The sequence below is a fragment of the Nannobrachium achirus genome, assembly GCF_963921795.1.
Source record: "Nannobrachium achirus genome assembly, chromosome: 13".
In the NCBI taxonomy this organism is placed as follows: Eukaryota; Metazoa; Chordata; class Actinopteri; order Myctophiformes; family Myctophidae; genus Nannobrachium; species Nannobrachium achirus.
Genome location: NC_137833.1, coordinates 38,474,019 through 38,499,155, shown reverse-complemented (window position 1 = coordinate 38,499,155; position 25,137 = coordinate 38,474,019). Strand labels below are relative to the sequence as shown.

General features: G+C 43.3%; 2 protein-coding genes across 2 annotated transcripts in view; one reads left to right on the top strand and one right to left on the bottom strand.

Annotated features, from left to right (window-relative positions):
- The window catches only part of pgbd5 (piggyBac transposable element derived 5), a gene marked incomplete at both ends in the record, with an annotated part of 34,386 nt that extends 9,702 nt beyond the window's left edge, over positions 1-24,684 (top strand). The window contains 6 exons of the mRNA XM_080739755.1: positions 3,894-4,324; positions 10,832-10,966; positions 16,276-16,456; positions 19,703-19,900; positions 21,822-21,927; positions 24,489-24,684. Coding sequence (XP_080595881.1) covers positions 3,894-4,324; positions 10,832-10,966; positions 16,276-16,456; positions 19,703-19,900; positions 21,822-21,927; positions 24,489-24,684 — 1,247 coding nt within the window. The remainder of the gene's footprint in view (positions 1-3,893; positions 4,325-10,831; positions 10,967-16,275; positions 16,457-19,702; positions 19,901-21,821; positions 21,928-24,488) is intronic.
- LOC308296696 (L-seryl-tRNA(Sec) kinase-like) lies at positions 22,670-23,804 on the bottom strand (the record flags this gene model as incomplete). The annotated part of the gene is made up of 2 exons (XM_080740024.1): positions 22,670-22,680; positions 22,814-23,804. 2 exons carry the CDS (start codon positions 23,802-23,804, stop codon positions 22,670-22,672), a joined length of 1,002 nt encoding a protein of 333 aa, XP_080596150.1.
- Positions 24,685-25,137: the final 453 nt, after the last annotated feature.

The window sequence follows — 25,137 nt, the reverse complement described above, 5'->3', positions numbered from 1 at the left end:
GATTTGGCATATTCCATCCTGATTGGCTAAGATTGGCTTCCAAAGTTTGTAGGATTGAGCCGTTTTGAACAAAATGCCTCAAATCACAAACGCAAAGTGCAATTATCATGAAATCGCGCACACACGTTCCCACTAGGCCGAGGAAGAAATGCCACGTATTTTTTTTTAAATCAGCCTCATGGTGGCGCTATAACAGGCTGATTTGTGGTTTTACCTATAACTCCACCGATCAGTTCACCAGGACGCACGGTCTGGTGGAGACCTGTGCTCGGAAGAGCACTGCTTCTAGTTCTGGACTGAAATGACCATATATGGGCGTGGGACACACAAAGCCACTCATTGGAAGCGGCTTTCACCGCTTCAAAAACACATACGTATTCCACAGATATCTCTCTTAGTAATATCATGAAACCACACGATACTTATTATGTTAATGCTTTGGTTCTCTAATTTATGGTTCAACCTGTCCTGTGGCCCGTTTTGACCGCCCACAGGTCATGTCCACCCTAAATAGACCATGATGTACCATGATGTACTATTGCTAATTCCTAACGAAAGCTCTGATGACCAACAAAAGAACTACAAGGGCCGCACGCTGGCCTCAAAAAATATCTTAAAAAATAAAACTACAACCAGCACCTGACATTCAAGAGGTATTACATACATGTTATACCATACAAGTCGCTCATGGGGAAAGTAATTAATTACTTGAATTTGTTTATTAATAACACAGGCCCCCACACCGTTTTTAATACAGACATATGCAGATGAACTTACACTCACAGTACCAGCTTCATGGCAGAATAGTGGACAAGAAAACCAAAAGCTATTTCTACCAGAAGGCAATATTGCCTGTGGTATAGCTGGTGGGGAAAACAGTATGTAAGAGAATTTGGGGCGGTCCTGTTCCATTTTGTTTTAAAAAGATATTCTATTTTTGACAACGGCGCTTAGTTTTGCTTCCGTGGACTTTTCATTCCCTCAGCTTGTCTGATGTTCCTATCTACAAGTAGCTCACCCAATGGAAGTCACGCTGGATTTTACATTTGGCTTTCAAGTCTAATGGCATGCAAATCAGTGGATTTCCAGGCACGCCGTGGGCTGTTTTCCTCTGCTGAGCCGACGAGTGTCGGCCGTGTGGGTCTGCCCGTCTCTCTGCCTTTTGTCTTCTTTCCCTGACAGTTTAGAGCCCCTCCTCTGCAACATTGGCTTTTAATTGTGTACAATTCCAAGAACGCATTATTATCTTGACCCCACAACAAGTGATTAGTGTGAAAATTGCCTACTTTGGTTACAGCTGGCCAGAGAGAGGGAGATGTTGAAAAATAGAGATTAACAGAGGTAGAAAAAGAGAGACAGGGTAACAAATGCAGAGAGATGGAGAGAGAGAGAGAGAGAGAGACCTGGTACAATGTTTTTCCAGAGATAATTAGATAGTGATGCTTAATTGAGCCCGGAGTTGTTCTGCCTGTTGTCCAGAAAGCGTCTTCTTGCCAACCAACAGAGAGAATAAAGACCCACACTGCTTCGCCAGAGAAAACACATCATGCCTTTTGTTGTTTCTGCTGAGCAACATGTCACTCATCACTTTGTCACCACGCCATAAATCAGGTTTTTACTGATGCATTGCGTATTATTGATTGTGGCACCTAAGTGAAAAACAACTAAAGTGTTGAAACAATGCAATTGTTTTCGGCTGGAAGTAGAAATTATGTTAGAAAAAAATAATAATCCTGGGGCCTGGGGGACAGTGTGCATTAACCCTGAAATACCTCGACTTCTAAATCCTTCCTCTAAATCCGTTGGACCCTCAAAATTAAAATTATTTGGCAGCAGAACCCCCCAAAAGCAGAGATTTGAGTTACAAAAGTTGGCTTTTAAAAAATATATATTGAAAACTGTGCACACATTTTCACGATTTTTCCACAAATAGCAGATCTACAAGCTCGCAGAGCGGCACTCTGTGCCGCGCTGTGAGCTTGTATATCTGCTATTTTTCAATAGTTAAAGCATTCAATAATTCTAGGCCTAAATGGGTTAAGGAAAGAATGAAAATGTGGAAGAGCTGAGAAAGTGGCCTTGTACCATGGCTGTTCCTTGAGTTTTCACAACTGGTTTAGCTCGCACAACTCTCCTGAGATATTGATGAACGTCTCACAACCAACATGTTAGTTCATGATGACTCAGTATAGAGTAACGCTTTTCTAGAGGACAGTGCACCCAAATTGTCTGTTTAATTGTCCACAGTCCCATCAATTGGTGCTACACTGACTGATGTTCTAATCTACGGTGTAGAATCTACAGTACGCTACAATATGCGTCAGGTTATATTCAGCACTCACACCCAACTACAGTAAGACCAATTGTAGGCCTACATGATATTTTGACTTGGACAGTTTTAGCATCATCGCTTGCCACAATGCTAAAGCAACCAGACATTGAAACATTTCCCCAAGCATAGAAATGTCAAGCTGACAATGTAAACTGCAGTATGTTGGCTGTCATGTTGGATAAAATGTTTAATCTGCAGCCCGTGGCGTGGGACACACATGCACCCATACATGCTGTACTGTGAGATGTTGTAACTCGTCACTGACACATTTGTCACACAATTCTTAACTATTCAATAAGCAAAAGACACTGCTGGATGTTTGTGTGCACAGATATAAAAAGCTAGATACCTCCTCCGCCGCTGCAGTTCATTGGCGCGACTGGTAAAACAGGACTGGCGGAAGTGCGGAACTGTGGAACTGTGGAACTGCCCCCTTCAGTGGGAAAGAGGGAGTCCCTCCAGTCCAGCGCCATTCCCGCATCTGATTGGCCTACCGAGCCTCCCATTCTGTCACGCCCAAGGAAGCGTCCTTCAGAATTCAGGAAGCTTGCCAGTCCTCTTTTACCAACGCCCCCTGTCGGAGGAGGCGTCTACCTTTATATATCTATGTTTGTGTGCATGCATGCGCGTGTACATCTGCAACTGACACGTGCAAGTCGTGCATAGCTGCATACACATTTCTTGTTGTTCCAGTGATTGACTGTCTTACTCTTTAGTAAAGCTCACATTCCACTGCTATCCCACCTTACACAAGGCAGAGACGTCTAATGCACCGCGCACACCCGACATTGACAAGGGCCTTGTTAGAGAGCACAAATACATTTGATAGTGACTCACACAGTCAAATTATTGACAGCTTTCAGCGCGAGGCATTACCAGGCAATATTTGCCGAATGGCTGAATCATTTATGATTCGAGGAAGGTACAGGCCTGTAGCCAAAGTAAAACAACTTGTTGAAGTAGAATGCCAGAGTTGAACCAGACTCCAGGGGTCTTCAACGTTTTCAGGCCAAGGACCCCTTAGCTTAGAGAGAGATGAAGCAGGGACCCCCTCTACATATTGTATAAATGTGTGATGCAGACTTTCATCGATTTCATACTGTAGATAGATTCATGTTTGACAGCACTGTCATCAGTCTATGTTGGATTTTTGTTAATGTGTTTTTTCAGACATTTAACCACTTAAATCGTCGATCCTTAGTAAACTTGACCTTTCACTCTGTACTTGGTCTGCTCTTTTTTAACTACACCAAACCTATTTGCCGAAAACTGCGAGGCGTTGAGAGATTGTAGATCAGCTATTTTTGGCTAAACTCCACAGAATAGGGATGCGAGGGTTCAAGTTGTTAATTTAAAAGAATTACTGTATCACACAGATTTGGCGGCCCCCCCCCTGTAGTAACTCTGAGGACCCCCTAGGGGTCGCGGACCCGCTGTTGAAGACCCCTGCTCTACTCTCTACCCTCTCTCGCTCTCCCTTTCCCCTCTCTATCTCACCCATTCCTAATTAACCGTTTTATCCCTCTCCCCCCCCCCCCCCCCCCCTTTTGGTGGCATCCAGGTCCCACCCAGAAGATGCCCGCCGCGGCCACCGCCATGGACTTCTTCCAGCTCTTCGTGCCAGACAACTGCATCCAGAACATGGTCACCCAGACCAACATGTACGCCAAGAAGTTCCAGGAGCGCTTCGGCTCCGACGAGGGCTGGCGCCCCGTCACGGCCCAGGAGATGAAGGCCTTCCTGGGCTTCGTCACGTCGACCAGCGTGCACCGCTGCGAGTCGGTGCTCAGCATCTGGAGCTCGGGCTTCTTCAGCAACCGCAGCATCGCCCTGAAGATGAGCCAGACGCGCTTCGAGAAGATCCTCAAGTACTTCCACATCGTGGCGTTCCGGCCGTCGCAGGGCAGCAACCAGGGCCTGTACAAGATCCAGCCCTTCCTGGACTCACTGCAGCAGTCGTTCAGCTGCACCTTCAGGCCGTCCCAGACACAGGTTGGTTCAGTGTGTGTGTGTGTGCGTGGGTGGGCGTGTGTGTGGTGCGCAAGTCAGTGGTGTAAAGTAACGAAGTACATTTACTTAAGTACTGTACTTATGTACACCTTTGAGTTATTTGTACTCCAATTTCAAATACTTTTACTTCTACTCTGTTACATCTCAGATCCAAATATTGTACTTTTAATCCACTACATTTATTTGAAAACTAGTTACTAGTTACTTTGCAGATATAAATGATTATATTATAAAACATACATTAATCCACTTTAGCCCTATAGGCTATTTGAAATTAGTTGATGTACAAGCTCACAACGCGGCGTGGTGTGAGCTTGTAGATCTGCTATTTTCAAAAAAGATTGTACCTTTACTTTTAGTACTTTAAGTTCATTTTGATGCCAATACTTTTGTACTTTTACTCAAGTACATTTTGAATTCCGGACTTTTACAGAGTATTTCTTCGTTGCAGTATTGATACTTTTACTTAAGTAAAAGATGTGAGTACTTTTTCCACCACTGACGCATGTTATCTATTTTTACTTTTAGGTGGTAGCGCATTCTAACTGACATTTCCTAGCTCACAGGATCTGCTGATAATTATTATGTAGCAGCCAGGGCAAGCAATTAGAAATGTCCTATGCAATAGGAGGTGAACTACTGGTAGGTCATTTGGAGCAGGGAGCATTATGTTTACAAACAAACCGTACTTTTTATAACTTTAAGCCCTATTTCATACTTCACTGTTGCACAGCGAAAATAGCCAATCTACCTGCTCACAATGTGTCTATTTGCAACGTGCTGTGAGCTTGTAGATCTGCTATTTTGGGGAACAAAATATCAATGAAAAATTGATAAGGTTCCCTATAATGACATAATGACGTCTGCCCAAAGAATGAGGGCAGGCCAGGCAGGCAGTCTCAGACTTGTGTGTGTAATACGGTATGTGTGTTTGTTTCAGAACTGAAGTGGCACACTATGTGTGTATCTAGGCCAGTTGGGTTTATCTGTTAGCTAGCATTCTGTGCCAGGGACTGAGTGTAGTCCCAGCAAATCACAGATTGAAACTGCTGTGCCACAGAGAGTCAGTTTATTTGTAGGCTCCAGGCTGAGTATGGAGTCTCTCAGACAGATGTTTATCCACTAGGGAGGTTGGGAATCAGGAGGAATGAAAGTAGGAATGTTAACAATGAATCTAAAATCGATTAAATGCTGTTGAGGAAATCGATTAAAATAGCTTATCAATTAATCGCTAATCGATCGATAAAGTTATCAACTATCAATTAATGAATTTATCGATAATTTGCATCCCTAAATGAAAGTAATAAATGAAAGAAAAAAGAACATTTGTATATGCGTTCGTTAATTTCCTAAAAATGTCTCTTCCTCTTCATTTAATGAAGATGGGAAGGAGTCAAGGACAGAATTAAGGTATGAAGAACAGAGATAACACAGAAGAAGCAATTTAGAAAGGAAAAAAGTTAAAGAATTAGAATTTATTTACAGTTTGCAAATTGTACATTGATACGGTTATACAATGGTGCTAAAAGGGTAACACAAAAACCTCTAAGGGCTTGTTTCCATTGTGGTGCTGTGTATTCAATTCATGGAGACATTTAAAGACATACTGTACAATAATATGCAAGACAAGTTTGTTTTGAGAGGTCTGAAGCTTTGTTTTGAATGCCTTTGCACACATAGTCAAAATGACATTGGATGAGTGCTGCTGTTCTTTGGTTGACTTTCCCGATGAGTTTTGTTGGTACTTTTTGTTGGTATGTTTGATGTACCGGTATCTACCTGTTGGTCTGTATTTGTGTGAAATGGAACAGGACCTAATCTAGCTAACATTCAACATTCTAGTGATAAACAGTGATAAATCATAATATCTTTAATGTGTATTATACAGTGTAGTTATTTTAAATAAGAACCAAATAAGTGAATTGCCCCATTGACCACATCCAGCAGCCGCCATTTTGCTTGTACACTCATTCTGTCCCAGCGAGCTAAGCACATTGTCCCAGCAAGCTAAGCACACTGTACAGTGAGCCCAACCAGATATGGCAATTGTAAACATTCACATAATATTTGTTTTCAGCCATGTGAAGCTGTAAGAAGCTACCTTTACATTATAGCCTTGCCTTGGATAAACTCTAGTCAAATAATGGTGAGGAGAGGGGAGACTAGGCTGCTATGGGATTGACAAGGGCGGAAGGGAGAGAGTTATCATTTGAAATGCAAATATTGACCATGCACTTCAAAGCATCAGTGGAAATTGCCAGGGAAATGCAACAGGCTAGGTGTATTGCATGCAGATGACATGGACAACACCACAGAGAGAGAGAGAGAGAGAGAGAGAATTTACAGTTTAGGCATTTAGCAGACGCTTAATCCAGAGCGATTTACAATAGGCAAGGACAGCACAAGATAATACATCAAACGCATAGTAGCAATGTAGGCTATCATCAGTTTAACAGTAGAATAACCAAAACATCTGTCATCTGTACATTGAAACTATACACACTATGGGTGCTATGTGGAGGTCAACAATGACCTGACAACAGTCTACATAACATGGTATCTATTATATCTAATTATAAGAGAGCGAGAGAGAGAAAGAAAGAGAGAGAGAGATCTAATTTGAAAAGAGAGAGAGAGAGAGAGAGAGAGAGAGAGAGAGAGAGAGAGAGAGAGTGTGTGTGTGTGTGTGTGTGTGTGTGTGTGTGTGTGTGTGTGTGTGTGTGTGTGTGTGTGTGTGTGTGTGTGTGTGTGTGTGCGTGCACGTGTGTGCACCTGCATTTCGTAGTTATGTAGTTATATAAACATATATACATATTTATGGTTATTGCATGTACCGGTATACGTACAGTACAGTACGGTATGTGTGTGTGTTTCTATAGGGCTCTGAAATGGTGGCATTATCCTTTACGTATTACTGTGCATTATTGTATACTGTATGTATGCCAGCTAGTCAGCATGGAAAATACAAAACTGAGCTGTCAGTGCCCACACCACTCTTGAAACATGATTTGTTTGTAAGGTGTGGTGTGACAGTGAGGGGAAGTCAGACACAGAAAAGGATATCAAGTATAACTCACTGTCTGCAACAGCAGATTTTGTATTTTGTTTGAAAAATGCAGAGCTTGTAAATCGTCTATTTTCAAACATTTTGTACTTTTACTTTTGATACTTTAAGTACACTTTGATACCAATACTTTTGTTGTATCAGTTTTTATATTTTTATATTGATACTTTTACTTAAGTAAAACATTTGAGTACCTTTTCCACCACTGAAAATACCAAACATTAGTACAAGCCATTATATAACAAAAAACCATTAGTACAAGCCATTATACGTCTAGGCTATTATAAGTGTCATCTCATTGCTTTTATATCAGGGCTTGAGGATTATGAGTTTGACCAAAGCAGCTTGCAAAATACGGCTCAATCTCGTGCATTATAGACACTAGTAGGCAGTGGAAGAGAAGGTGCCACCTGTATGTATAAAAACTTGTTTGGAGCCATGCACTGACGCAAATGTTAGTATGTATGGCATCAGAAGCCATTGAAAAATAATTGGGCCCTTGTAATGTATTTTATACATTACATACATGTGGACTCAAATAATGGAATTAAATGAGTGTGTGCGTGCTGTGCATGCGTGTGTTCCATATTGTGACGTATTTCCGAGTGAAACAAACAGGCAGGTGGAACATAACGTTTGGAGGAATTCGATTTTGAATATTGAAAACTAGGCGACTGTCATATCAAGCATGGAAAATTACAATTGAGGATTGATTTATGGTGGATGTCAAGAAATGTCTGCTTGAAATCGGTTGATTCAACTTCAATCCTACCTAAGCACACATACCGTACGTCATAATGTTGTTTTACTGAAAGAAAGCATTGTTGGATTTTCATATAAGAACACAAAGCTATAGATTTCTGATATCTGATTTCAGAGATATGCACTCCTTTTCAGAGATATGCACTCCTAGTAACATACACACCTACGGCTATTGGACCCTAGTCCCTAGCTGCCATGTAAAATATTTCTCGAAAAAGGAAAAAAGACCATGGACAACATGGAGTGGTTAAGATAGGAATATTATCCAGAATGTTGCTTCAATAGTTTTTCAGGCTTTCACTTACCATTCGATTAGTGCCAGAAGATTATTGTAATGCTGTGGTTCTCAACCTTTTCTGGATCAGGGTGGCCCACTTGAAAATCTCAAAAGCATTCGCCAACCCACCCATGTGACCACTTAACATGGCAGTGTTAATCTATTGCTGCGTTACTTCCATGATGTTTTCAAATGTTTTCTTAAACTATACACGCATAACAAGAATATGCCGCTCGAATGACTCTGTCTGTGCACTAGTGTGTTTCTGTCATGTTTCCAATGGGACTACAGTTCAGTGCAGCAGTGGCTACTTCCGATACCTGCCGTTTGGGAATTGTAGTTCCAGACTCTATATAGCATTCGGAGATTGTGGAATAGTTGTCTGGCTAGGCGAGACTAGCTCTATCGTGACCATAAATAGATCAGGAGGCCCTTTACACTACAAGCTACACTGCTTGATGGTAGGCCAGATAGATGAGTCTTTGCTGCCTCTGCAGTCTCCAGAGAGATGCCATCAATCTCTCACTTCTCCATTTCAAGTTAATCCATGACTGTCCACAGCTTTGTTGGGGATGGGGCCCGGACGATCTAAAATAGTTTGGCCGATATACAGTGTCTGGCATTATTATTATTTAGTTTTTACTGATATCGGTATGAGCATTTAAGCAGCTGATTTGTCCTGATTTTAATCACTTTCAACATGGTGTCCCTATTTTGTTTTCAGCACTGTTAGATGAGCTTGTAGATCAGCCTTTTATTTTTAATATTCGATTGAAAAATAAAGTGATTTATTTATTTATTTATTTGCTTATAAGTTATGTTATCAAATAGAATCTTTAATTAAATACCGGTATACATTTTTCATCTTGATTAGAACTTTTTTTTTTTTTTTTTTATATCCCATGATTTTGTAACCCATTTTTCACCTAGTGCCAATTGCCTATGTAATCCTGGGCTCTGCTCTCCCTCTGCCGCGCCTGGGGAAACAACGGACTGACCTTCTATGCATGAGGAGCCCAAGTTTCTTCTTTTCACCTGACAGTGGAGATTTCCCTGGTTTGGACGTAGCGCGTGGAAGGAACACGTTATTCCAACCAGTTCCTTTCCCCTCCATCAGGCGCCCCGGCTGGCCAGAGGGAGGAATTATTGAGACCAGGATTACTGCATGTTTTTGTGAGGGTATCATCCATAGGAGACACGTGGAGAACATGCAAACTACACACAGAAAGGCCCTATCGCCAACCCCACCTAGGGTGTGGGTGCTAATGACACAGAGGGAGGAACATGCCCCCAGTGCCCACAGCGTCCCCCGGCGGGAATTGATTAGAACATTCTTTGACAAAATAAAGGTCAAAACATCTGCAATCATGCAGTGGTATCTCCAAAATCTGGATCTGCTTTGGACCCAGAAACCTGGCATCGGTCAGGCTCTAAGATAGATACTGCCAGGAAGACTGCAGCTTTATTGAGGAGTTGGATGCTGGAGTTGTTGAAGAGTGGCAAACTTGCACATCTGCAATTGGCTAGTTCCGATACATCCCATAACCCGGAGGGAGAGGAGCATGGTAATTTGCTAGCCTGGTGGGACACTTATCCCATATCCTAGACATAGAGGGACGATCTGTGATTATAAAAGAAAAAAAGACAGTTGCCATTTACCAATTAGGTTTGGAAGTGACTCAGGGGTAGAGTGGTCGACTGGCCGATAGAGCGACCGGATGGAGTACCGCAAGGTTCCCAGTTCGATCCTGAGCTCCCACCGTGTTGGTGTCGAAGTGGCCTTGAGCAAGACGCTTAACCCCTAATTGCTCCCGATGTGCTGGCATGGCCTTGCATGGTTTCCTCCGCCATCTGTGTATGAATGTGTGTGTGAATGGGTGAATGCAATGCACACTCTATGTAAAGCGCTTTGGAATAAAGCGCTATAAAATGCACCATTAATTTGAAAAATATACAAGAATTTGGCTTGCTGGCAGTGTGACAAGAAATCTTATGCCGGTCGATCTAGCAGTATGCGAGACACACACACATGAGCACACATACATGGGCACACACACGGGCACACACACGGACAAATACATGGCCATGGGCCCCTGGCAGAGATAATATAGGTAAATTGGAAAGCTGTGAGTCTATGATGGAGCTGTCGCGTTTCCAGGCAGGGGACTAAAGCTCAGCTGTCTCATATGCTCATATCTTCCACCAGTAGTGCTATTGTTTGCTTCCCCAAGAGAATTAATCCTGCACTGCCCTGCAGGAATGACGACGGAGGCATACAGTAAATGCACACGTATGCATGCACACTCATGTGTGCACACACACACACACACACACACACACACACACACACACAGTAACCCTGTACTGTATGTGTGTCCTAATGTAGGTTCTTCACGAGCCACTAATAGATGAAGATCCGGTCTTCATCACCACCTGTACGGAGAGAGAGATGAGGAAGAGGAAGAAGAGGAAGTTCAGCCTCTGGGTCCGACAGTGCACCTCCACTGGATTCATCTGCCAGGTGATATACAGTACCATGTGTGTGTGTGTGTGTGTGCGTGCGTGTGTGTGTGCATGCGTGCGTGCGTGCGTGCGTGCGTGTGTATAGTTTCAATGTACATAGAGTGTGCGAGGAAGAGAGAGCCTGTGTAATATCAGCCCATTATTACAGTATTTTGACAGTTCGTCAGGTACCATTCACTATCACTATTTTGATGCAGACTAAATGCAGACCATGTCTACTCAACATGATCCATGGCTATGCAAATTTAAGCCTACACTAAACCCTTATCCTAACCTTAACCTTACTCTAACCCTTACACTGACCTTAACCTAAACCACTATGCCTGACTTTAACGTCAGCATTACACATTCCATCGTGGTCAACTGTATGTGAAAGGGTACCCTCCGCATCAGTATGGACATGTCAAATTTTGACAGCACATCCGAATATGTTAGACCAGGGGTCTTCAACGTTTTCAGGCCAAGGACCCCTTAGTTGAGAGAGAGATGAAGGCAAACCTTTTCAAAGATTCCATATAGTTCCATCGTTTGACTGCACAATCATCAGTGTATTTTGGATTCATGTCATTTTGTGTTTAACCACTTGAACCGTCAATAATTAATACACTTGTTCTGTCACTCAGTACTTAGTCTGCTCTTTTTCCCCTCTACACCAAACTTTTTTGCCGAAAATAGCCGATCTACAAGCTGACAACGCCTCGCGCTGGAGATCTGCTATTTTTGGCTAAGGTTCTCAGAATATGGACACTAGGGTTCAAATGCAAGGAGCAAAAAGTTCTTATCACACAATGATTTGGAGGACCCCCTGTAGTAACTCTGAGGACCCCCTAGGGGTCCCGGACCCCCTGTTGAAGACCCCTGTGTTAGACTTTTATATTCAGGGAGGGAGAGAAAGCTACACACATGAATGATTGTGGAAAATATGACCTGCAAAATCAGTCAGCAACAGTATTCTTTTCTCCTCTGCCCCGGCGAGAGTCGAGAGGAAGTCAGAAAGCAAGAGAGAGAAGTAGAGAGAGAGGCAGTTAGTAGACTTGAGTGACACCAGGAGTGACGATGATGACTAAAAGTCTCAAATTACTGGTTTCATTTGATTGCATTCCATCTACAATGGCAAGTTGGGCATTTTCCTTGTTTCTGACTGAACTAAAAAATAAGACCTCAGCAAGACCGTCCACGTTTAGTAATTTGATGATCATATTTCCAATGTTATTCCTGGTTCATCGCCTGTCAACACTGCAAAGAATGAAACGAGATAAACTATCATGAATATTTTCAATGCTAACTATTGGGCCTCTGGGTGTAAGACATTAGCATATACCGGTAGGTATACAATACAATACTTGAATATATATCACACACATTGTCTTGTTGAAACACACACACACACACACACACACACACACACACACACACACACACACACACACACACACACACACACACACACACACAAACACACACACACACACACACACAAACACACACACACACACACACACACACACACACATCACAATGCTCACAGAATTGATTTAACACTCACATTTGACAGTGTATCGGTCTGAAAGGTTTTCTTTTCATGCTTGAGGCAGACTAACAACCTTGGTCTACCCTCCAGTCCTGTGCCAGACAGGGACTTACATAACACACCTCCATTCAGCTGAGACACAACACTGCAGGACGGCAAGATCCGGCCGGTGTAACCCACCATTCACAGACTGATATGAGGCTGCAGCTTTTTGCTGGACATACAGCATTTACTGTACTGCAGGGGTCTTCAACGTTTTCAGGCCAAGGACCCCTTAGTCGAGAGAGAGATGAAGCAGGGACCCCTCACAACCCATAGATACCATATAGTTTCATCGTTTGACAGCACAATCATCAGTGTATTTTGGGTTCATGTAAATGTGTGTTTCTAAATATTTAACCACTTGAACCGTCAATACTTAATAAACTTGACCTTTCACTCTGTACTTTAGTCTGCTCTTTTTCCCCCTCTACACCAAACCTCTTTGCCGAAAATAGCTGATCTACAAGCTCACAACGCCTCGTAGATCTGCTATTTTTGGCTAAAGTTCTCAGAATATGGACGCTAGGGTTCAAGTGGTTAATATAGAAAAGGAGAATTTCTAGGAGATTTGGAGGATCCCCTGTAGTAACTCTGAGGACCCCCTAGGAGTCCCGGACCCCCTGTTGAAGACCTCTGCCGTACTGTATTATGATAATCTCATATCCACCTCCATGCACACACATGCGTTGCATGTACAGTTTTCCTGTGCCTCCACAGTCCTTGAGTTTAACTCGTTTATAGGACAGCATTGACCACGAACAGAGAAGAAATATAGAATGGCAAGGCTCTCCTCCACTGCCAGAAACCCATCAATAGATGCATGTTAGGCAGAGGGAAATGTCTCATTGCTGTAAGTGGGCAGGGGGGGGGGTCCTCTTGCTGGATTAGGTTAATAAAATATTAGAGCATCTCCCCAACTCAACCAGACAATAGGGATGGGACGATATGACAATTTCATATTACGATTATTGTGACAAAAGAAATCGCGATTTACTATATTATCTCGATAATCATTTTATAATAATCATAACCGTTATCCTGGGGTGGAACATTTGCCAAAAAATCCCATCCCTACCAGACAAAGCCCATAACCTTTACTGGAGCAGTTTAAAAAGCCCACATCAACACACCAAACACAACACAACACAACAAAACACACAACACTATGTTGGCTACACTTACCCTTCGGTTTGTTGGATGTTTCTCTGTGCTAAAATTCACTCCCTCGAAATGACTTGTGCCAAGGGAGATGAGGGAAAACAAATTAAAGAAATAAATAAAACACAAGTTAATGGAGCGAATCAATGAGATTCCATTAGCCAGTGTTTCATTCTATGCACGTGCTTGTATTCACACTCACACTCACACACACGCACACACACAGGCGCGCACATGCACACACACAGGCGCGCACATGCACACACACACACACACACACACACACACACACACACACACACACACGCACACGCACACACACACACACACACACACAGAAGACTGGACACTTAGTTTAATAACTCTGGTTGGGGCTAATCATTGTAATGCTCGTGAACAATAGAACGAATTGGCACCATGGATACGCTGGCTGGACACTAATGGGGTGTGCGTGTGTCGTTTGTGTGTGTTGCAGTGAGCGATCACAACATGATGTCATGACGTGGTGATGAATGTTTCGGTGGACAGTGGATTGCACAAATCTAATCGCTCTTGATGGTTGCTTATTTCAGTCAGTGTGTAATGGATTATGCAGGGTAGACAAATAAATCTGCCTTTTAGCTAGATGTGATGCAATGCAATTGATCTTTCTTTATAAAACAGTCAATAACATTTTCCTGTAAATGAAAAAGACGTGATGCAACTTTCCCTTGTATTATGGATGAGCTCCTTGAAAAAAAGTGAATGAAGCTTGAATTAGTATAGATATTAGAGTAATGGAGGACTGTACATACTGTACATTTTGGGTTATGTTGAATTAAACTACAGTATTTTATCCCTCAGCCCCAGCCCAATAACCTCTCTCAACACCGATCAAACCTAATCAAACACGTCACCTAAATAATTCCTCTTGGGCAGCAAATGAATGAGCAGGTATAAATAATTCTACCACGTTATGGAACAACTGACGTTCAGGAGGAAGGATCAAACCTGGCTCCAAGTCCTCAGAGCTGTGTATTCAATTCATCTCTTCCCTTCAACTATACTTCCACTGCCAAAATGTGGAATGCCCTACCAACAGACACCAAACTTCTTGATTCCCCATCCAAATTTAAATAGACCTAAAAACATGGCTCTCCTCAAAATATAACTGGACTTGGATAAATGTAGCTTGCCCCAGAGATGCCATAAGCCAGCGTTCCCCAATTCGTTTTCCCCAAGGGCCGAATTATGTCTAGGGTACCAAGCCGAGGGCCACAACATTGCAGGGGGCGACGGTCGCATTCCCGCTACTCCAGCGACAGTTCAGATATCGTCGTTGTTGGGTGAAAATCTTGTATGTCCAAAACCGTTCGTTTTGCATTTGTCATTTTAAAAATGATTTAAACTAGTGAAAACAGCCGATCTACAAGCACACAATGGCGATCTGCTGTTTTCACTACTTTTGTGCGATGGCCTTGTATGATTTGCAAAAGAACGTACAAATTTGGAGATGCAAGCTTTCCACCCGACAAAGACGATATACTAGTGTTGTTGCTGCTCTTATACCACCATTATTACTGGGTTGGTTTGGGCCAGACAGTAGCCCCCCGCGGGCCGCAAATGGCACGCGGGCTGCCTATTGGGGAACCCTGCCATAAGCACTCCACGGAAGGAGCCTGTGTGAGTGGCATCCTCTGCCCAGGAGGGTGGGAAACGTTCTGATCCCAGCTGGTGGTTTAGGCCTAGGGTGTGTAAGGGACAGTAACATGGTATCCATCCAGTGAAATGATGGATTGGAACTGAGGGATGTTTTATCTACAAGGGAACATGGTGTTCAACAAAATGCCAGCAGGGAAAAAAGAAAGGATGAGTGCCAAGTCAAAATACACTATAAAACCAAATACCCACTAACTGAACAAAATAACTTCTCTTATCAAATTAAACAAAATTCTACTTCAACGCATAACATAAAAGTACTACTGTATGTGTGAAAATATAACGAGTACCTCAATCTTGCAGTTCTTACCTATCATTCCCTGTTGAAAAAATCACACCCAATGTGAAGTTAGCGGTGGTCGTGCTTGCATAACGTCTTCAGACTAGGATTTGATTCTAGGATGTACAGGGTATGCTACACACACAAGTTTTGCTATGGCAAAACGCTGAGGAAAAAGGCTATAGACATACGACATATGACATCACTAGACAAACATGATGCTACGTTCACAAATTTTACTATGGCAAAACGCTGAGGAAAAAGGCTACAGACACACGCACAGCCACTCTTAGGAGCAGTCACACCCAATCACACCCAATGTGAAGTGAGCAGTGGTCGTGCTTGCATAACGTCTTCACACACGTTTTGCTATGGCAAAACGCTGAGGAAAAAGGCTACAGACACATGCACAGCCACTCAATGGAGCGGTTTACCACCGCTCAAAAAGAAAATGCTGAACAGAGAAGTGCCACTTTACCAGGCCTGCATAAACAGAATAGACTGTATAGGTCTGAACACAAAACAAGGTGCACAGGTGTACCTTTTATAACAAATTGTTACCATCTGTCCGTCTCTCTCTGTCTCTTTTTCTCTCCAGATCTCAGTCCACCTGAAGGAGGGCCAGGCCACCGACGGCCTGTCCACCCTGAAGAACAAGCCTCAGCTCCACAGCCTGGTGGCCAAGCAGCTCTGCCAGAACATCTCTGGGAAAAACGCCATCATCTTCACCGGGCCCTCCATCACCAGTCTCAACCTCTTCACAGAGTTCAGCAAACAAGGTACTGACTGGATGGATGGACGGACGGACGGATGGATGGATGGATGGATGGATGGATGGATGGATGGATGGATGGATGGATGGATGGATGGATGCAGGGACGTGCTGGGCAGGAAAAAGAGTTGGAGGCCCTCATTGCGCGCTACTGAGAGAGAGATCTCTCTATAGCGCTGCTGCTACTCAAAGATTTGCCATTTCAGAACATGACAAGTGACAAGCCAGTGGGCCAATTACATAAGTTATATTTTGTCGTTGTCGGGTGGAAACCTTGTATGTCCAAAACCATTTGTTTTGTATTTATCATTTAAAAAATGATTTAAACTAGTGAAAACAGCCGATCTACAAGCACACAACGGCGTTAGCACACAACAGCGTTGTGTGCTTGTAGATCTGCTGTTTTCACTACTTTTGTGCAACAGCCTTGTATGATGAAGCAGGGCTTTGCTTTGCAAAAAAAAATGTACACATTTGAAACTTGGAGATACGAGGTTTCTGCCCGACAGTGACGATCTACTTTGTTGGCCGCCCAGCCCCCAAAATGGAACGAAGGCCGACATTTTATTTGTATTTTTTTTCCCTAATGGCCGGCCTGGACCGGCCGGGAATGAACCGGCCGTTCGGGAGTTGTCCCGCTTTTCCCAATGGCCAGCACGTCCCTGGATGGACGGACGGACGGACGAATGGATGGATGAGTGGATGGTTATAGGACGGATTGAGAGATTGTCTTCTGCTGTCAGTTGTCAGTTACTCTTCATCTCTCCAATCATCTCTCATTATGCCTCTTACTTCTCTGTACTCTTTCTCACCACTGCTCTCCTCTCCTGCCCCCCCCCCCCCCCCATCTTTTCTTTCCACCCTCCTCCCTCCCAGCTGTTCAGTCTCTAATCTCCCTCCTCATCTATCGTCTCCTCCTGCAGGCTGCGCTGTCCTTTCTTCCTCGTTTGCCTGCAGGTTTTCATTTTAATTGCAGTGTGATGATAACATCCGCGGGGCTGAATATAACGGAGGCGGTCTGTCCACCTTCAAATTCAACTGCACATTACTTCAATGTTGTCTAGCTAGAACTTTTGAGATAAAAACAAGATACGATTTAGAAAAGTAAAGACATATGGTACATGTCATGACCGTTTATTTATCTTTTGGCGTTTACTTAAAGAATAAAGGAGTACAGTAGATCGAGGAGTAATAGTCTTGTGTTGCCATGTCGGGGGACCTCTAAATGCAAGGTAGTTAGAATAAAGGTCGTTGCACACTGCTGCGTTTTTCGGGCCGAATATCGGAGGGAATTTCGGAGCGCGTAAATACAAAAATCAACCTCACGTTATGTCAATCATGTTTGCGTACTGCCGCCCGTTTCGTATTTATTGTTGGAGCAGGGTTGATTTTTTTCTGATTTTCGCAACTGTCGCCACTGGGTCCCATGCTCTCTCTCTCTCCTCTCTCTCTCCTTGGCCTGAAAAATGCTTTCGAGGATTTCGGATTTCCAAAACGCAACAAGAAAACACAGTGCAGTGTGCAACCAGCTTAACTGTGAGAACGACCACTAACAAACGTACACCTACTACTTTGGAAACCAATCATGTCAAGCCCCCACATGAAGGAATACCATAAAGACTTTAGATTGGTTTTACAATGCTTTTTTTAGACCGACTCATTTACTGGTGCTTGTCTAGTAGAGTAAGAACTCCAGTGGTAAGATGTACAGTAGTACATCTTTCTGTCCATTAGAGAGCAGCGCTGAGCTGATGTCTTCCAATAGAGGTAAAGCTGATGTTTATCATGCCATGGAAACTGAAAGGTGTTTGACCTCAGGCGAATAACGAAAAGACCTGTGGAAGGAATCTAAACGTTGGCCATGACACCTTTGGAATGCACAGTGGATAGTTCTCATTCGTTGTCTACATTACAGCATTGTGCAATGAACCATTAGTTTTATATGAGTGGAGCATTCAGCCATGGACATGGTCACAGCTCAAATTAGTTTATGCTGGAAAATACTCCTCAAAATACTGCTTTGTCCCTAGATACATTTATTGTTACAGCTCAAAGAGAGTACACAGAGTAAACATCGTTGTTTCCCCCTCACTATCCCTGTCTTAATATGCAAAGTGCCAGATGCTTATAAAACTGTGATGTGAATGCGTGCTCATTTGCTGTCCCATTGTTTACCTGTCTCCACATAGTTAAATATTCTTATTGTCTGGAGAGAATAGTGTCGTTATTTGGTGACAGGTTGAAATACGACGTATGATGTGTATGAATATTCAACACCAGGCTCTTTCTTGTCTTCCAGCTGAGGCGGTGGAAACTTCCCACACGATAAAATCATTAGTGTTCATTTAACTCTGAATAGTGTACAAATGGACCCGTCCTTATGGGTCCGCTGGTTACAGTTGTACACTCTTAGGGGTTAAATTCACACAGAGGGTTTTTCTGTGTACCTCCTCCCAGCTGAACGCAACAAATGCACCGTAGCATGTCCAATGAAGGCAGGAATGGTCACTGTTGTGTTGCATACAGTTAACCCCAGGCCAGGGCGCTCCTCGAATAATTTGTTTCATTGTTGACATTCTGGAGTTAATAAACCTGCAGTGCACTTACTGCACTACCGTACATTGCTGACAGCAGAGACACACATATGGTGCAAATACACATCACACAATCACAGGTACACTCCAAACAAGATCCACCTATCAGCAATAAATCATTGTTTCAGCTTGGCAACCGGAAGGTTCCCAGTTCGATCCCGGGCTCCCCCGGGGTTACTGTCGAAGTGTCCTTGAGCAAGACACTGAACCCTTAATTGACCCGATGAGCAGGTTGGTGCCTTGCATGGTTGCCTTCCGCCATCGGTGTATGAATGTGTGTGTGAATGGGTGACTGTAACGCACAATCTATGTTAAGCGCCTTGGATAAAGGCGCTATACAGTAAATGCACCATTTACCAGTTATGCTCTGCCCCACGACCCACTCAATATTTGGCAGAGAAAGACATTTGTCTGAGATATAGAATTCAATATGACTCACCAAAAGAGAAGAGATTTGCTTAGCAGACCTAAAGTAGTAATAGGAGGTGTGTGCATGTGTGTGTGTGTGTGTGTGTGTGTGTGTGTGTGTGTGTGTGTGTGTGTGTGTGTGTGTGTGTGTGTGTGTGTGTGTGTGCGTGCGTGCGTGCGTGCGTGCGTGCGTGCGTGCGTGCGTGCGTGCGTGCGTGCGTGCGTGTGTGTTCTTCACTTTGCCCCTCCAGATATCTACTGCTGTGGACTCCTGAGCACCCGGAAGAGTGACTGCACAGGCCTGCCCCAGTGCATGCTGGTCTGTGGCTCTACGCCGGCCCAGCGGGGCCAGTCCAGGGTGATGATGCGAGGCAGCATGTCTCTCATCAGCTGGTACAACAAGGGCCACTTCAGGTTCCTCTCCAACGCTTACTCCCCAACCAAACAAGGTTAGCAGGGGCGAAATTAGATCTTATTCTGCATGGGTTTTCAGATCAAAAGCACCCTGTACTGCTGTGAGGGGGGCCCATAGATTAGGAGATTAGAGACCCCTAATATATTGGAAATGACAAAATACATATTGTCGTTGTCGGGTGTAAACCTCTTATCTCCAAGTTTCAAATGTGTATGTTCTTTCGCAAAACAAAGCCCTGCTTCATCGTACAAGGCCGTCGCACATAAGTAGTTAAAACAGCAGATCTACAAGGACACAACGCCTCGCGGTGCGAGGCGTTGTGTGCTTGTAGATCGGCTGTTTTCACTAGTTTAAATCATTTTTAAAATGAAAAATGCAAAACGAACAGTTTTGAACATACAAGGTTTTCACCCGACAACGACAATATAATAGCCTATGAATTTATAATACTGTCACCAGTAGGGGGGCCCTTGGGTTTATTAAACCCATCAACCCTATACAAATTACGCTTGTGAAGGTTAGTGACGCTCTCCCGCATCCAGTGGTGGAAAGAGTACTCGCATCTTTTACTTAAGTAAAAGTATCATTTCGGCGATGTAGAAATACAAGTACAAAGTCCAGAATTTAAAATGTACTCGAGAAAAAGTACAAAAGTATTGGTATCAAAATGTACTTACTGTACCAAAAGTAGAGAGTACTCATTATCCAGAATGTCACATTTCACAAGTTTTCAAATGTATAAAATGTATATACAAATCTTTTTAAAGTAGCCGATCTACAAGCTCACAATGCGTTGCATCTCGACGCATTGTGAGCTAGAGTAGATCGTCTATTTTCAAATGGCCGAAATATATATACGGCTGGTTAATGTATGTTTTGTGATTAATCATAGTTAATCTAAATCTGCAAAGTAACTATTAAGTATAACTAAAGCTGTTAATTGTATTATTTATTATGCACAATATCAGGTTTTTGGTTCATTATTTTGTCAAAGAATTGTCCACACTCTTCAAGATTTTTTTAAACTAAAAAGGGAATAGCTAAAATAGCCGATTTACAATCATCGTCTGTGTGATCTGTGTTTGCACTGTACATTATCTAACATGGTTAAGTTTGACGTTACATTGGGTTTATACACAAAGTGGGCATGTCTGATAAAATGAATAAATATCAAAATATTGAATCAAGCAAACTGTCTGGGGTGCACATAAAGGCCAGAGTAGACATTTAGAGTTAGTTTGAAAATTAAATATCTCTTTTAAATGACCCCAGATGTGTTTTATGTGTTTGTTAGAACCGTTAACCCATTAACTTGTAAAGTTAAGATGATGAACTAAGATTTGTGTTTCATTGTCTTGCAATTGATTTGTTTATTGAGGTAAATACTTTCTTTGAGAAACTCAACCATGACTAAAATGCTCCAAAACTCCTATTTTAATTGTGCAACCCTTTTTTAAACATTTGGAATTGATTACTGCAGTCAAAAAGTAGTGTCACCCTCAAATCAGCGTCTACAGGCTGTTTTGAAGATATACAAATATTTGAAGCACTTAATACAGTATACATTCTTTTGTGCAAGTTTCATCCTGCATCCTGCTATGTATAGAGGCAAATAGATATATGCAAGGGAGACAATCAGTGCGTCCTCCTAATCCTCCATAATCCGGTTCAGAGCCCTCACTGACAGTTGAGCATGCTCGTGTTATTGTATAATCCACCTCAGATTACACAAGATAAGGACATTTGTCAAGTATATCTGATTCACACACGTTTTCCTGGTGTGTGTGTGTGTGTGTGTGTGTGTGTGTGTGTGTGTGTGTGTGTGTGTGTGTGTGTGTGTGTGTGTGTGTGTGTGTGTGTGTGTGTGTGTGTGTGTGTGTGTGTGTGTGTGTGTGTGTTTGCGCGCATGCATGCGTGTGCGCGCGGGTGTGTGCGTGCGTGCATGTGTGTGGCAGGTATGATCATTAAGAGGAAAAGCGGAGAAATACCATGTCCCTTGGCTGTTGAGGCTTTTGCTGCCCACCTCAGTTACATCTGCAAATATGATGATAAGTACAGCAAGTATGTGGCACTACTCTACAATATCACATTTCACTGTGTATGATGCTGTGTGGGCAGTTTGGAAATGACTGAGACTTTCACATTGGATTCAAAGTGAATGGAAAACTAGATCGATGCAACTTCAAAGTGCTACAGTATAATATGACTTATTCCACCGTAGCCTTGATTTGTGGTCATACTTATACTTCACACAATCTCTGCCGGGATTTTCATATGTTCAGCAAGTAACTACAGGTGCCTGGAGGTGTAGGTTTCAAATGGGTCTGTCTGTCTGTCTGTGCAGGGCTAACAGCTGAACAGATCATGCATGCATGCTGCCATTAGGCCAATGAAGTACCTCCACACATTTTCTTTTTCTCACACTTTGTATTTTGGAAATATTAACTTAGATTTTATAATGGAAGTCAAAACTGGCTGAGAGTGAAACCTTACCCAAATATAGAGTCATACATCATACTGTAGATACTTTACGTCATAAATCACTGAAATAATAAAGGCCACAAGAAGTCCGAGATGCACAGTGGTGCCTTATATAGTAGATAACATGACCTTCCCCTTTTGCTGGCACTGATGCTTCAGGATCGTCCTGCTATCACATTGAAGTGTGGTCTGCATCTTCCCTTTGACTCCGGGGTCGTGGATTAAAACTAAATGGTGGGGGCGAGGGGGGTAACCGCTATCACTCTGCTGTGTTTTTGTATTTCACAGTGTCTCATGCACTGCTTGCATGAGACACATTGGATCACGTCCCGCCTGGAAGAAAAATAAAACAACATTTTTAGTCATAATTTAACAAACAAAATGACTGGGATTTGAGGAACCGGCATTCAGATACAGTCCTTTTTCAAGAATCTGTATAATATTTGCTTTTTATCTTGATCAAAACCTTCCACTGCTCTGTTCACCGCAAAGTCAACATGAATGTCTTTGTGGGTGGCAGCGGCCTCTTTGAAGAATTGCTTACGCATGGTGTGAAGAAACCTTGTTTTGGATTCATTCAGGTCTGTTGCCAAAGACCTCAAGCTCTCAGGGGGCACTTTATTTTCTCTGGCACTCTTAACGGCTTCAGAGACCAGACGCCGACAGGCTCGGTCAGCTTGGTGTATCACACTGGAGGCACACTGCAGGCGGCCAGCCTCCCTCTGTTCTGTGTGGTCCTCTACTGGGCTCAGAGGGTTGTTCAGTGCGCAGGAGATGAATTCCATCAGCTTCTGCATGTCTCCTTTGGTCAAGAGGTCTGTGGCGTTGAGGACAAAGCTGTTCTCCCACGAATTCTTCTGTGGATTGGGTGACACCAACCGTTTCTCCATCTCTATTATCACCTCACTGGGTAATGGATTGGAGCGACGTTGGTTTCTGCTGATGCATGACTCCACAGGAGAGTGAAGATACAACTGGCAGAACCCCAGTGAATACTTCTTAGCAAGTTGGTACACCTCATATCTCATGCTCGGATAGTAGAAGTTGTCGTCGAGCAGGACAACAAGTGGGTCAGGCTGAGAGGTGCCTGCGGTGAGTGACGCCAACCCAGTTTGGATGCATCGCCTCCAAGTATCACGATTAATCGGACAAGATGCGGGCGGCTCTGCTATCCCTTGAGGGTCCTTCAAGAACTGCTCAATGCACTGAAGCATTGCGTGTCTATACATCTTCCATTGAGTTTGCATGTGTTGCTGCCCGTCCCCATGGTTACCATCCTCCATGACATTGAAAGCGTCATCAGGTATCAGGTCGTCATAAGGGACCACAATGCATCTCAGTCTCCGCTCTGCAGCCAGCGTGGTGATTTGTCGTGCGAGAGTGGACTTCCCTGCTGCAGGTAAACCACATAGAACACACAGGCATGCTCGCAACTGCGCAGCGTCTTCTAGATCCATGTTATTTGACTGACGTATTAACCATTACCACGAACATAGAGTTGTGTTCACAACATGGTTGTTGACTAATGACTTCAGATCCACATTCTCCCCTTGTGAAAGAAAATGTAAATACACCCAATCGAAACCAAAGGCAGCTGAGATTTCCTAGGTTAAATTCTGAAAGAGTCTAGTGCACACACCATGTTCAAAGTGAGAAATGTGCCCTCAACGTAGGGCATATCTCCACCATGATGGATGGAACGGCATATTTAGGCAAAACTGAAGTCAGTCACCAATGACGTATCTTAACGAATGACTCCATATTTGGGCAAGGTTTCAGCCCGATCTGCCATTGACTTCCATTATAAAAGCTTAATATTTATAACAATATACACACAGATATTTATGTGAATATTTACGTGGCCTACTGGCAGCAGGCAGAAGACATTTGCCGGTGGTCGGTCCAGCGATTTGCGAGAATAGCTACGACAAACAGACAGACAGACAGACAGACAAACAGATGCTACTGTAAATGTGTCCTCTCTTGTCAATACTTGCGGGTTCAAGGGGTTGTGGGGCTTAGGATAGCAGGTTCAGATAGCATAGCAGCCCTTCCCGAATCCTGGTGTGTACACACATGCAGTACAGTACTGTAGTTACTATGCAGCCTGTTGTAAGCAAATGCTATTTCTTCTCCCACAGGTACTTTATATTCCATAAGCCCAATAAGACGTGGCAGCAGGTCTTCTGGCTGACCATCAGCATTGCCATCAACAATGCCTACATCCTGTACAAGATGTCGGACGCCTATGCCGTCAAACGTTACAGCCGAGCGCAGTTTGGAGAGAGACTGGTCCGAGAGCTGCTGGACCTGGACGACTGCTCCCCCACGCAGTGAGGAGGGGCAGTCACCGGCGCAGGCAGTGGCATACATGCATATATATACATACATACATACATACATAGATACATACATACATACATACATACATACATACACACACACACACATACACATACACATACACATACACATACACATACACATACATACAGTACATACATACCATACATATTGGTGATGTAGAGATAGAATCATCACAGTCGGTTGGCCTGGCTTGCCTGTGCAGTGAGGATAGACACATGGATATACACTCACTCACTGATTCACTCACGCATGCACACACACATGCACACACACACACACACACGCACGTGCACACACGCACACACACACACACACACACACACACACACACACACACACACACACACACACTCTCTCTCTCTCTCTCTCTCTCTCTGCGGCCCATGTCATCGGCATCCATCTTTATACTGTATATACACTTGA